Below are 15,371 nucleotides of genomic sequence, written 5' to 3'. Positions count from 1 at the left end.
TATTAGGATGAATGTTTCTAATCAACTCCTGGCTGTCCCCAAACATATTAGGATGAATGTTTCTAATCAACTCATGGCTGTCCCCAAACATATTAGGATGAATGTTTCTAATCAACTCCTGGCTGTCCCCAAATATATTAGGATGAATGTTTCTAATCAACTCATGGCTGTCCCCAAACATATTAGGATGAATGTTTCTAATCAACTCCTGGCTGTCCCCAAACATATTAAGATGAATGTTTCTAATGAACTCCTGGCTGTCCCCAAACATATTAGGATGAATGTTTCTAATCAACTCAGAACTACCAAAAATATTTTCGTCCTACGTGTAGAATATTTGAATATTTAGTGTGTCCACTCCTCCGGACGTAACACTATTTCGGCTTTTGTATAGTGCAACTTTCAAGCTTATTTTTGTGTGTGTGTAAACATTGGAATGTGTCAATCAGGTAAAAGTCTTTCGTGCTTCCTTGATATATAGTCAAGTGGTTTGGACCACTTAGCCACACAGCCCGCAGTTTCTGTGCTTTCTTTATATGTCTTTAGACAACTTATTTACAAGTCTTTAGACAACTTCTTTACAAGTCTTTAGAGAACTTCTTTACAAGTCTTTAGACAACTTCTTTACAAGTCTTAGACAACTTCTTTACAAGTCTTTAGAGAACTTCTTTACAAGTCTTTAGAGCACTTCTTTACAAGTCTTTAGAGCACTTCTTTACAAGTCTTTAGAGCACTTCTTTACAAGTCTTTAGAGCACTTCTTTACAAGTCTTTAGAGCACTTCTTTACAAGTCTTTAGAGCACTTCTTTACAAGTCTTAGACAACTTCTTTACAAGTCTTTAGAGAACTTCTTTACAAGTTTTTAGAGCACTTCTTTACAAGTCTTAGACAACTTCTTTACAAGTCTTTAGACAACTTCTTTACAAGTCTTTAGACAACTTCTTTACAAGTCTTAGACAACTTCTTTACAAGTCTTTAGAGAACTTCTTTACAAGTCTTTAGACAACTTCTTTTTTAAGTCATATTCTTATGAATATCAACGTCTTCACCCTCTTAACTAGGCGTCATAAAATTTTCTTTGGCTCGTGGCTTAATTTTTATGAACTTAAGGACAAATCGCACTTGACCAATGTAACACCCAAATGTGAAACACTTAAAAAAAATAAATATTTACAAAGGTCTACCTGAAGTAACTCACAAGCTCATTGCCAGTAATAAAAATTAAATGATTTAATGTTAATAATTACAAACATGTTTATTTCTCTTTATTTGACAGAATTGTGCAACAAAAATAATCGACGCCATGGCGTTTTTCTCTCTGCTAATGAGCTTGAGACGTTCATGAAACAATTGTAAGTAGATCTAGATATTGATGTCAGCCTCCACTGGGCTTCCATAGTTGGTTTTAGCGAAGAGGTTCTCAAGACGTTTTTGACCAACGGACCCCTTTATATAGTCAGAACTTGCCCACGGACCCCTTAGTGGGAAAAGCTACACAAATGTAGAGTATATAAATGACAAATGTAAAAAACAACAACTTCTTGTAGATGGGGTGTTTGTTGAAATTATAACTTTTATTAAAATAAAAAAAAAAGACTTGGATAAACGTGATGAGGTTTGTATGAGTGTGTCTAGATAATGTCTGGCTCAATATAAATAGCAACCACAAATCTCGACGAGCACAAGGTTCTAGTCGGTTTCTTGGATTTGTCACGAGGTTCATGACGTCACTGAATCCACTTTCTATCAGATAAGGAGACGGACAAGCAGTCAACAACTTTTGTACAATGACCTATAAGGCAGAAATGGGAATATCTTTTTAAAACTAGAACTTGTGGGTATCCTTGTTCAGACATAGTTTTTATTTTCTGGTTTTATTTTTTGGGGGTATTTCAATAAGCTGATCCTGTATTAGAATGGATTCATTCGTGATTGGGATTCTGGGATAGGAGTTTGTCACGTGCAAAAGTGTTCAGTACCAAGTTGATCATATCCAAGTGAAGAGTGCTTTCAAATCTTTGGTTTAGGTCGTCAAAGAAAATTACATTTCGTAATAGACAGTATTAGTAAACAGTAGAGGGGACGAGTTGATTATTGTTTAAATTATCTGATCGGATAATGAGCCTTTAACCAATTGGGAAGGGGGTCCACGGACCACAGTTTTAGAACTACTCTTCTAGAGAATAGCACATAAAGGTCTAATACCTCTGTGGCATCTATCACACCGTTCCAAGCGGGGGCCATACGAGCGGTGATGGCCCTCCCACGGAACTTCACGACACATAGGCTAATAAGAATATGGAGCGTACGACTCTAGGAGGTAGAGCCGTGTCTATTCTAGTTGATGGGGGCCTTCCAGAGAACCATCTCCCATCTTGGCCACGGAATACAACTTTTAAAGCCTTCCCCTGAGTATTCTCTACCCTTAAGGACACTTAACTGAGGTTTCAGTGCAAGATATTCTTTGCTTTATTTACTTATCTGCGTTCTTATTCAATTCAGTATATTTCTCTCATGATACATTTTTTTAAGATTCAGAAGTAATTTGGTTGTTTTTAAAAATGATTTTCTCATCAGGATATTTTAAAATGTTTAGAATAAAAAATAAATTCTACTTACATTATTATGCTAAAAAAAAGATGTTAATAGTGCAATAGGTTTGGATTATCGCCATTATGGTTCGATGTTACAAACCCAATTAGCTATTGTCATTACTCTAGGAGCTTTAAGCTTGGACTTGATAATCTGTTTTAATATTGGAAAATGGTTGTTATACTTGAGACATTTCCTAAGTAAATAAAATAGCCAAACAACTTTAAAACATATCACCTACTGTCGTATAATACTTTCGTTCTTCTCTCTTATCTGTTTGCTGTTTCTTGTTAAAGAAAAGATGAAGAAAAACCACCAGCCCACGACGGCAGCAGGTCGTCAAGTTTAAGCCAAGATGAAAATAAAAGGGAGTCGTCCAGGTAAGACGTCACTGGCTTCTTCGAGATGTAAATATTTTAGTAAGCCATTTGATGCAATCAAATAATGCAATCACTGTGAGTGAGAGAGAAAGCTTATTCAAATATAAACGTGGTTTCTACTATCATCTCGCATTAACAAGTCATCTTAAGGAAATTAACAAGTCATTAACAAGTCATCTTAAACAAATTAACAAGTCATCTTAAGCAAATTAACAAGTCATCTTAAGCAAATTAACAAGTCATCTTAAACAAATTAACAAGTCATTAACAAGTCATCTTAAACAAATTAACAAGTCATTAACAAGTCATCTTAAACAAATTAACAAGTCATTAACAAGTCATCTTAAACAAATTAACAAGTCATCTTAAACAAATGTTATATTTCAAATTCTTATTATAGTATATATCTATATATAAGTTTATCTGGGAAAAGTTTAGATCTATATTTTAATATTTTTCACTACAAATTTTTTTATTATTATTTAATGTCTGGTCTAGCTCTGAGGAAACTCTCCAAGATATCAATGCATCGTACGTGAGGCAGCTATTGAATGCTTACTGTATACCCAAACATCTACGTGTTGTCAAAAATGGAGCCAATTTTTGTGTGTAAGTGAATTTGAAGTTGTTTTACAGCAATTCTTCGTACCCACATTTGTTGAAATAGTGTAAGAGATAAACACTGAGAGACACATACACACAAACTCACAGAAATATACTGACAAACCCAAACTCAATCTATGATGTGCTGTACACATTGGTTAAGAACAGCTTGATTGTCACACAGGGACATCAGGCTAGCTGTTGTTATAAGGATATACTAAACGACAAATATAACTAGTCGTTAGAACTTTGAAGCAACAACTGTCCACCTACCAGGGGCGGACTGGGTATCAAAATCGGCCCGGGCATTACCATATAAACCGGCCCACAAATGGCATGTCATATATTTTCGGTGGGAGGGGGGGATTTTTACCCCACTCCAGAATTTATATATATATATATAAGTGTGTGTGCATATGTAATTAATCTTCATTACATTCTGATCTTTCATTCTTTCAAAAGTTTTTTCTACCCTAGAATACGCTCTTCCTATAATTAGTTGAAAGACAGTACACCGCCAAAGGGCAGCTATTTAAGTTATTTTAAGCTTTAAAAATGCATATTCTGAGGTATCTACAGTGCAATTAGCCTGCTACTCTTCCGCTAAAAAATTCAAAAACCAAATCTGCTATTCAATGGAGTCCAGCGACTGGGTAGAAAATGGTAAAATGCTTTAGTTTTTGTATTGGAGGGGGAAGGGAAACCACAAAACCCCTTTTGGCTACGCTCATGAAATCTGGTGACTGTAGTTTGCTTAAGTTGGCTGCTCTGGAGCAGTCACCTCACCGAGGACCTCACAAGGCTTTTGACACGGTCAGTCGCGATGGTTTGTGGAGGATTTTAGCCAGGCTGAGATGCCCATCTACGTTCCTAACCATTCTCATGCAGCTTCATGTGGGACAAAGAGGCCAGATCAGACACAACGGTGCCCTTTCTGATCACCCAATAGAAAATGGCGTAAAGCAGGGCTGTGTACTTGCTCCTACTCTATTCGCTATCTTCTTTGGCGTAATGCTGGGTCAAATGAGGCAGCGATTGCACGAAGGCATCTATATTCGGTTTCTTTCTGACGGCAATGTGTTCAATCTTCGACGTCTACTATCCCATACAAAAACACAGGAGATGGTCATAACGGAGTTTCTCTATACCGATGATTGCTCCCTGCTAGCTCACAATGAACATGACCTCCAGAACGCGGTAAACGACTTTGCATACGCTGCCGCCTCTTTCGGTCTATCTATAAACCTCTGGAAAACAGAAGTCATGTTCCCGAAGTCACCCAATGAAACAAGGATCACCGTAAACGGACAGCCCCTTAATGTGGTAGACCACTTCACATATATAGGTAGTATAGTGTCAAATGACGCCTCACTTTCAAGGGAAGTTGATAACCGTCCGGCCAGGGTCAATAGCGCTTTTGGACGCCTTCAGGCGTGAGTTTGGCGGAACAGAACGCTCCGCCTGCCTACAAAAATCAGTGTCTACCAGGCGGTGGTTCTCTCAACCCTTCTGTATGGCTCCGAGACATGGACACTAAACAGGAAACATCTAAGACTTCTTGAGCGCTTCTACCAAAGATGCTTGCGCTCCATCATGGACATACGGTGGCAAGACCGCAATACAAACAGCGATGTCCTTACGAACGCCGGTATGGACAGTATAGAGGAACTTCAGTTACGATGGGTAGGGCACGTATCCCGTATTGGAGACGAACGCATGCCAAAGGCAGTCTTTTTTTGGTGAGCTAAAAGGTGGTCGACGTAACAGAGGCGCTTCAAAGACCAGCTTAGGCGTCAACTTTCCTTGGCTGACATAGAAGAGAGCACCTGGTTGCATGCGGCCTCAGAACGAGACAGCTGGAGGACACTCACGAAGGTCGTGGGATACACATTTGAGACCAAAAGAAAGTCTGCTGCCGAGGACAAACGCAGACGGCGAAAAGAAAATCTAAATGAACCACCTGCGGACAATGATTATGTTTGCCCTGGATGTGGCAAAATATCTAGGTCTCAGCTGGGGCTGCGCAGCCACTTGAAATATTGCATTTCTCACTAATCTTCGGACTCGAAGACTAGCCTTATTATTATTATTACTAAGCATAAGTTTGCCATTAATTATAATAGTAGGCCTATAAAAATTGATTTAGATCTAGATTTATTTTTTTAATTAAATAATATTTTTTTTTAAGCCCTAAGTGTAGTATTTGTAGATCTATGTTATTAAAAATAAACAAAAAGAAACTTACTTTTTCTTTTCAAATCGCAGAAAGTAGAGCTTTATACCCATATTGAGCTGTGAATAAGTTGGGTGGCTTGCAATTTCGCGGCTGTGTGTATGTGTTAAAGTAAATTTCTATTAAGTATTGTTAAAGAGCTCATTGTCGCGCCTATTTTTTTTTTGCTGCGTTATATCAATGTTGTCTAACCTCCCTCATCCCTCTTTTTTTGGTTAAATTTCATTGGAACCAAAAGACGGGGGAGGGAAGAAGCAAAAAAAAAAATCGGAGTGCCATCAAAGGCCCATGCCGACCAGCAAAACGAGTAGGCCAAACACAACCTCGAAGACATCAAAGCAGTCCATGCCGCTCGTGCATAGCAGAAAGTACGGTCTAACGTTTTGTACATGATAATAGGTTGTTTTTTATAAATATATATATTCTTGTTGAATTTCAAACAAAATTAATTATAATAAGAATTAAAAAACAAACAAACAATAAAACGTGTTCGGGCCTTCGTGTCTTGCTGATGTCACTTTTTTAAAAAGTTGTCTGCATTGAATTTTTTTTCTTTGGTCGCGACCAGACCGGCCCATTTGGTACCGGCCCACCGGGCATTTGCCCGTTTGCCCATATAGCCAGTCCGCCCCTGCGACCTACCACGATGGTTTTCTTAGTATTATCTTAACAAGACTAAAATAAGAATCTTGAACTCTAGGGTTCCCGGTCACTTCATCCCCTGATCTCTACATCCCCGGTCACTTCACCCTTGGTCACTTCATCCCCTGATCTCTACATCCCCGGTCACTTCACCCCCGGTCACTTCATCCCCTGATCTCTACATCCCCGGTCACTTCACCCTCGGTCACTTCATCCCCTGATCTCTACATCCCCGGTCACTTCACCCTCGGTCACTTCATCCCCTGATCTCTACATCCCCGGTCACTTCACCCTCGGTCACTTCATCCCCTGATCTCTACATCCCCGGTCACTTCACCCTCGGTCACTTCATCCCCTGATCTCTACATCCCCGGTCACTTCACCCTCGGTCACTTCATCCCCTGATCTCTACATCCCCGGTCACTTCACCCTCGGTCACTTCATCCCCTGATCTCTACATCCCCGGTCACTTCACCCTCGGTCACTTCATCCCCTGATCTCTACATCCCCGGTCACTTCACCCTCGGTCACTTCATCCCCTGATCTCTACATCCCCGGTCACTTCACCCTCGGTCACTTCATCCCCTGATCTCTACATCCCCGGTCACTTCACCCTCGGTCACTTCATCCCCTGATCTCTACATCCTCGGTCACTTCACCCTCGGTCACTTCATCCCCTGATCATTTCATCCTCTAATCCATAAAATAATAATTGTAAAATGTATGAGATTAACAATATTTCATAGGCCTATATTTATTTTCATTTACATGACAAAATGAATTAAACATTAATAAATAAGAATAGAATGTCATTAAAAATATAAAAAATTAACATCTCTATATATACTTGTTTTTTGCGTGTTAATTGAAATCAATAAAATAGGCTATAACTAATAGGTACAGAAGACGATTCTTTGATTCCTATTGCTATACATCATTTGTAATTTCTAGGCCAGTGTTGCGTATTTCTTGAAGTCAGCGTTTAGTAGAATCAATAAAACGTGCTATCAGGGTTTGAAATGACACGCTCATATTTAAGAAAGTACGATTGACAAATAAAGTGAAAGTGGCCTCCAGGAGATAAGTTATCAGCGGCAAGATCATAAATATTCTAATCGTTCTCATCTCTCAATAGATTTCCACTACTTCCACCACACCTTGGACTTTGATGATAAATTATGAATGCAGAGCGGCCTGATCAGAATTAGTCTAATCGTATCTCTATCTCTCCAAAGATGTTCCCTACTTCCACCACATCTTGGCCTTTGATCATGACATCACTCAATATGTGCAGGATAATATTGACATCCCTACAACAAACAGAAACAATAAAACTAAATACTCATTACAATTACTCATTACTAACTCCGCGTTATAAATATGTCTACTTATTGAACTCTATTCTTTCATTTCTCCACAAGTAGGAAGAGAGTAGGGGAAACACTCTAATAACATGTCGAAAATATCAAAAAAATATTCTAAAAATATAGGCCTATATTTATTTATTAGATGAAATGAGGGCTTAAAGGCAAAGTCTTAACAACACAATTACTTAATGTCTAAGAAAAAAGTATTTAATTGGGGATGAAATAACCGGGGATGAAGTGACCAATGATGAAATGACCGGTCACCAACTCTAGGTCCGGGAAACCAAAAATTCTCGACCTTTATGGTGACATATATCCTACTACATTCATATTACTTTTCTTGTATTTTAACGTATATTATTAACTTTTAGTTGTTAAAAGTTAGGCAATCAACCACTGAGTACCGGCACCTAATCACTGAGTACCGGCACCTAATCACTGAGTACCGGCACCTATTTGTTAACAACAAAAAAAAGCACTGGTGACATGCATGCACTACGTAAAACAAGAAGGTTTCTGTCCAGGGCTTCTACAAGAGAGGATTAGAGCCCCTCACTCAAATGAAGTTTGAGGATGAGGATGAATTCTAATGTCTAGGCCGTCGTGCTGTACGTTCTGAACCATGGAGAAAAACTGAAATACACTAGTCTGACAAAATAGAAAACACCAGACTGTGGGAGGACAGAGAAATATAGAGATGCAGATCTTAGAGAGGAAGTGGAGATGGATGGGTCACACCCTTTGAAAAGATACCAACAACAGAGCTAGGCAGACCTTAGAGTGGAACCCTCAGGGCACAAGACATACAGGAAGACCAAAAAGAACATGGCGACGCAGTGAACTAGATGAAACCGAGAGGACAGGAAAGAGCTGGGAAGCCATTAAAAAAACTAAAACGAGACCGTGTTTTGACTGAGGCCCAATGCATCATGTCGTCTGGTTCATGTCCTTAGTAGGGTCACAAGAGTTCGTGTAAATATAAAATAGAGACAAATAAACAAATAGCAAGTTTCATTTTGTACAATGTTAAACAACAGGAAAAAATGAATAGACCGATACCAGTGTTAAACACAACACATACAAAAAACAACACGCATCCTGTTCTGACCAAAAAACCGGATATATTGTTTTCAATAGGATGTAATCTCATGTATACATCGTGATCAAACTATAAAACAGACTGGGATGTAAATTAATTTCTATTTGAACTTTCCCTTTGTTTTCCCCCAGGTACTTCAATCAAACTCACAAGTGAGACCAAGAAGTCACGTGGTATCAGACCATGTCAATTTTCTCAGGGAAAAAACTGTGTGGACATACTTGGGAGAAACTAGATAGAGCCATAAAAGAAAGACACACTAAGTGATCTTAATTCTAATTTAAATGCTAAACAACTCCAGATTTATATTGACTATGGGTTAACCATTAAAGCATTGAATATTAATTATAAGTTTACTGAGTGGTCAATATATTATTTAAGTCATGGATCTTCTAATTTATACTAACCTGTGCAGACTCAACAGTTTTTTTTTCTGGAAAGTTAAGAAATTTAAAATTTATAGAGAAAAAAAAGCAATCAAAGCAATTACAAAATTATTGACACTACTGATGAAATCACAGAGTAATTGATATTACTGCAGTAATCACAAAGGTGTCAACACTACTGAAGTAATCACACAAAAATTGAAATTAATGTAGTAATCACAGAGTTATTGACATTACTGCAGTATTGACAAAGTTATTGACACTTCTGCTGAAATCATAAAATTATTGTCCCTTCTGCAGAACACAAAGTTATTGACACTTCTGCAGAAAAAGTCCTTAGAACTCAGGCAATGTGTCATTGAGTTTCTGATTTCACTTCTGCAAGCTGCAATACAAGTCATCACTGTCCATAATGGAGTCAACAAAAATATCAAATTGTTACTGTAAATAATTCTCATAAAAACTGTGTGTGTGTGTGCTGTGTATATTTTAATTTATGACACCAATAAATATTTGAGTCATAATTTTATTCTTGCTTTTTATTTGTCATAAAATGTTTTTAAAATATTGCATATAATTGAAAATTTTAATCTAAAAAGCAATTCAAAAGGGATTTTAACAAGTAGATCTAATTGGTTAATGAATACAAAAAAAAAACCTTTAATACATTGACAAACAAAACAAAATAAATTTAAATTTATAAAAAAGATTTTATTTAGAACTAAAATGTTCAAATTAAACATGTAATTATTTCAAAAATATTTATAACCTGAGTAAATATCACAGTAAGAATCAAAATAGAAAATAATATCCACCATTTAGCAATGTAACTAAAATAATTAGATTTATATTTAAATAAATGTTGACACATTTATAGTTTACAATTAAATATATACCTATGTCTCACATATAAAAACATCCAGCAGTTTAACAATTTGATATCACAGTTTGTTAATAAAAATGCTCAAGATATAAGAAATAATAGGTATTTTCAACTATGCTATTTCAAATAAATGCTGCATATAAAATCTATGTAGCCTACATATAATGTATGTTGTAATATAAAAATATTCTTTTTTAAAAAACAAAGCTAATGTTAAGCATACTTGTATCAATTACTTTGTATCAGTCAAGTAATTAAATTTGTAATAGATCTAGACTAACAATAATAAATCTGTGTGATTACCAATATTTCAAAAATTGTTGAAAAAAAAGACCTCATTCAAACTTGAGGGCTTATTTCTACTAAAGCCTTCTCAATGCAACACACTAACCACTGTTCCAGGGAACTGCTAATAAAATTAGTAGATTTTATAGCTATCTGTTAGTTTCAAATTTTAAAGCAGTGACCTATTTCTCTCTACAATTATAAAGGGGACTTTTTCAACTTGTATCACCTTATCAGTCAAGTACAATTTCTTTTCCTTGTTCTATAACAAAAATAATAATTAATTACCAATAGTTTATTAACTAACTGGTTAACTTTTTTATATTGATTCTTGTTTTGTCAAGTAAAAGAAATAATTGTGCAAAATTTTAGCTTGATCTAAGATTGGATGTGGGAGAAATAATGTGTACAAACTTTTTATCAGACAGAGTTGATACAAGCTTTGTAATAACCAAACAATTTGTTAAGATTATAAAAACATGAATTCAGAATGTTGGCCAAATACACAGTTCAACAAAAGTTACCTACAGCTTTTTTTTTATTAGCACCAAAAAAGATTTTATTTTCAACCAACCCCACAGTATATTCAGCATTGGAGTTACATGAAATGAACAGAATGTGATGGATGTGAGGTAAATGTTTGTCAAGGGAAAAATGTTGAGGACATATAATGTATAATGTACATGTTGTTACTACACAACGGCAAACTGATGCTAGGCCCTGTGATATGGAAAGCTCATTTGATAATACAAGACTTAGATAGTATATTATCTTTTTATCCAATCCTTGCAGTAGTTTAGTGTAGTGAATGGATATCTTGGAGGTCTGCAAAGACTATCTTAATACTTGACATTGAAATGGCAGTGAAAATCAAAATGTAAGTGTGAATGTAGTAGTTAAAAAATGCCCCCCCCCCCCCAACATATTTTATAGTTTCATGAGTCCATAATCACAGAAAATCAGCTTCCCCCTGCTTTTTGAGTTACTTATATTCCTAACACATGAGTCATAATTCTTGTACTCATCTTATTTTATAATTTAAAGATATTAGAAGAGCCTAGGTTCTGGAATAACAATTGATTCATTAATGATATTTTCAGTTAATTCAATGTTTCTCTTGGCTAATTTAACCTTTCTATTTTTTAATGGTGCTTGGAATGAATGAGTTCCCCTGTGACCTAGCATAAAGGATATGAAATATAGTTTTAGTGTTATGTTTTTTTCTCAGTATTTTAGTAGTTATTTTTAAATTAGTTTAAATAAAAATTCCAGGTCAAAAGTAATTTAGCATTTGGTAGGTGCCAAATGAATTTAGCCAAATTTATTGGAGCCATTGAAACAGAATCCTCTATAAGGAAATGTGAATGGCCTAATATTGTACAATATAGAATTATTGTTCAACTACATACTTCATACAATGATTATACAAAATTAAAAATGTCTATGGGGATTTTCATACATGTTGAAAAAAACCTATAAATTGCAAGTCTTTTAATGCTGCAGACTTGCATTATCATCAGAAATTTCTAAGCGGAAACTGTTAAAAGGGATACAATAAATTTTGATTCCCTTTAACAAAGCTTGACCCTGGCAGTGCCAGAGAATGAAAACTATTTTATATACATAATAATAACAATAATACAAAAAACAAGAAAAATCATTAAAAAAATACATTTTTTAAAAACAAAGCTTATATTAAGCATACTTGTATCAATTAGTTTGGATCAGTCAGTTAATACAATTTGTAATAGATCTAGACTAACAATAAAAAAGCATTTATAAAAATAAATTTTAAAAAAGGGAACGACCTAAATTTGAACTTGTGAGCTAAAGCCTTCTCAAGCCAATGTGCTTACCACTCTAATAAGTAGAGTCTATGAACATGGAAGATTGAATAGTTATCTATTGTTTCTATTTTCATGATTGTGTTCATTGTGAGACTGCAGTCTAATTTAAAGGGGACTTATTCATCTTATACCACCACTTCAGTCAAGTACTATTTCATTTCCTTGTTTGAGATACCAACAAAGTAATTTATTACCAATAGTTAATTAACAAATTGGTTAATTTTTTCATGGATTCTTGTGTTGTCAGGTAAAAGAAATAATTGTGCAAAATTTCAGCTTGATCAGAGATTGGGTGTCGGAGACGTAACATGTCCAAACTTTTGGCCAGACAGACAGACACAAAGAGTGCATTGATATAAGCTTTGTAAAATGAAAAGAAAAATAAACTTTTTTCATCTTTACCCTTTTAAAAAATGCAAATCTTTAACATTAAAATACAAAAAAAAAAAACAATGTACATTTTAATTTTGCTGAACATGCTAAACTAGTTTACACAATTGATTCATTTAAAGATATGTCTGTTATTTTCCCTCTGTTGCCAATTTCTCTAATTAAATCTTGCATTTTGTCTTTAAAGGTATACCTTTCTCCTGTTGAGATAAAATAAAAATCTTACTATTTTGTATGAGTTAATATATATGTATTTTTTATAATAGATTTTATAAAGCAAACAGCTGGGGCTGCGTAGTCATGGGAAATACTGCATTCCTCATTGATCTTCGGACTTGAAGACAAGCCTAATTATATTATTACTATTATACAGAGAAACTTTCATACTTATAGCCAATTCTCTGTTGTTCGATTTCATTTGCAGCGTACTTAGCTTCTTGACCACACATCTCACTAACTAACATTTCAAACATAAAAAAAAATTACTGAATAAACATGGGCATCTTTCTAATAATAAATTTCTTTTAAATTTCAAGTTAAGATTTCATTTCTGAGCACAATATGAGCAGAGTTACATCTAGTAGATAAACACAACATAAAGAAATCAGCATTTGTCTTTTAAAAACTACAATTCTTTAATACATACATATTGTTATTGTGAAGTCAAAGAGTCAAAATTAAGGAAACAGTCACTAAGACTTTGACAAAGTTCTGATTATCAACTCAGATGTCTGAACAAATTTAGCTTTGCATCTTTTACTTGATAAACATCAGCTTTAAAATGAGATGACTAATAATGTTAGTTGTATAGAAAACAAATTCAGGAGATTAAAATTGTACTCATATGTTTTGGTGGCTAATCCAAACAAATATTACAAACATAACAGTAAAATGTTTGTTATAAAGACATTAGGATACAAAATACAAAAAAAAATATTTAAAAAAAAAAAGGTAACTAATACTGTTAATTAATAATAAGATGGCAATGTTCTTGATTCTGAAGATTAAGGATGAGTGCAGTGTTTTTTCACATATCTATGCAAACCCAGTTGCGACCTATATATTTTTTGACATTTAATGCAGACAAAGTCGTTGTCTGCCAGCATCTATTTAAGTTTTATTCCACACCTGTCATCTACAAGAGCTTTTCTTTGGGCTAATTATTAAGATACTATCAGTAGCACAATACAATAAATAATCATTCAACTAATTGCCGCTGCCCAAATTAAAAAAAAATTAAAGGGAGTGAAGGATAGACTTCAAATACAATAGGAATGCCTGAAAATCATAGTCTGGGAGCCTTAAACTAAAACTTTCAACCAGTTATAAAGGATTATCAGTTTATAATCTAGAAGTTAGAAACATAGGGCCCATTGTATTATTTTTCTTTAACATTGAGAATGAAATTAACATACCTGAAAATTCATAAAAAATTTTGGAGCCAAGTAAAATACCCAACCAACCGTTAGGTTTGTAAGAATGCTGCATCAGTAGTGGAATAATTGGTTTACCACAGTTGGCAGCATACTCTGCTTCTGTTGAATGATAAGAATGACATAAACAAAATTGTTAGTTTAGCAGCAAAAATAAATGTCTTAATGAAAAATAAAAAAAATTATACACACACCACAAAATCTTTTTCTTTAAAAATAAATCTTTTAAATTTCATCAGAAAAATGATTTTAAATTATAATGGAACAAAAAACTAGAGTTTAGTCCTAAGATTATAGAATCACTATATTTTATTAAAAAAAAAAGACTAAAAAGTCTTTTTTTTTTCCGAGTGATGTAAGATATATTACAAACAAAATCATACTGTACAAAAGGTTTTGTCTTCTTGTATTGAACTTTGAAATATTGCCACATACCTAATCTACAGTTGGCACTCTCTTTGTATTTCTCAGACATGCACATTAAAATCACTTCTGAATGTTCCACAGCTTTAGCCATTGAGTCGAGAGAAGAGCCTTTGATCTCATAGATGTCCATCCAGACTTTGTACCCTTCAGTTCTTAGGGCATCATACACCTAAACATTACAATCATATTACTCTAAGTTAGATTATTCAATATTTCATGGTAGTAGAAAAATGTAATTAGAAAAAAGTTATGTCCCTTTAGTTGTTTATTTACCAGACCTTGTGACTCAGTATTGTTTTATGGACAAAAACAAAGACATAAAAAACAAAAAAAAAACAACAACAAAAAAAAACAACAATACTGGTTTATAAGGATCCTAATGACATTACATTGACTATTCAAATGAATTCAAGGTGTTATAAATATTGGTTTAATTATTTTAGAATATCCTTTAGTTTAGTGAGCTTACCTTTTTCAAAGTCTCTCGATCAGATGAGTTATAGCTAATCATAATGTGACCTTGGCCTTGGGATGTAGCTGTCAACACAGATATGAAACCATATTAAAAGATGTATTTTATTTTTTATTATTTTTTGTGCTTATAAGAAATGTGAATATTTTTTTTAACAAACTTTGTTTTGAAGTCTCTTTAGCCTTCATGTCCATCTGTAGCCACCATAAAATTCTATTGGCAGCCTTCCTGCTCTCAGAGTTCCCTTTGTCTACTAACATTTTTATACAGCTCAACAAATCTGTGCTAGTCTGTAGAAAATCAATCAGATCTCATTAATTCGGTAATAATAGA

General features: G+C 34.6%; 2 protein-coding genes across 4 annotated transcripts in view; one reads left to right on the top strand and one right to left on the bottom strand.

The window, feature by feature from the left end:
• The window catches only part of LOC106050565 (ankyrin repeat domain-containing protein 17-like), a 54,077-nt gene extending 44,251 nt beyond the window's left edge, over positions 1–9,826 (top strand). The window contains exons 2-5 of the mRNA XM_056040599.1: positions 1,277–1,352; positions 2,889–2,972; positions 3,471–3,581; positions 9,048–9,826. Coding sequence (XP_055896574.1) covers positions 1,277–1,352; positions 2,889–2,972; positions 3,471–3,581; positions 9,048–9,072 — 296 coding nt within the window. The 3' untranslated portion in view covers positions 9,073–9,826. The remainder of the gene's footprint in view (positions 1–1,276; positions 1,353–2,888; positions 2,973–3,470; positions 3,582–9,047) is intronic.
• Positions 9,827–9,983: 157 nt separating this feature from the next.
• The window catches only part of LOC106060007 (uncharacterized), a 35,296-nt gene continuing 29,908 nt past the window's right edge, over positions 9,984–15,371 (bottom strand). For 2 of the 3 annotated variants that reach the window (XM_056040577.1, XM_056040579.1), the window contains exons 30-34: positions 15,199–15,328; positions 15,036–15,103; positions 14,576–14,735; positions 14,123–14,242; positions 9,984–12,907 (exon numbers count right to left, since the gene is read on the bottom strand). In XM_056040577.1, coding sequence (XP_055896552.1) covers positions 12,807–12,907; positions 14,123–14,242; positions 14,576–14,735; positions 15,036–15,103; positions 15,199–15,328 — 579 coding nt within the window. In that variant the 3' untranslated portion in view covers positions 9,984–12,806. The remainder of the gene's footprint in view (positions 12,908–14,122; positions 14,243–14,575; positions 14,736–15,035; positions 15,104–15,198; positions 15,329–15,371) is intronic. The other variant, XM_056040580.1, reaches the window with a different exon arrangement.

This window comes from Biomphalaria glabrata, chromosome 9 (genome assembly GCF_947242115.1).
Source record: "Biomphalaria glabrata chromosome 9, xgBioGlab47.1, whole genome shotgun sequence".
NCBI classification, from domain to species: Eukaryota; Metazoa; Mollusca; class Gastropoda; family Planorbidae; genus Biomphalaria; species Biomphalaria glabrata.
Note: the sequence above shows the minus strand (reverse complement) of the source record. Positions and strands in the feature narration are given on the sequence as shown.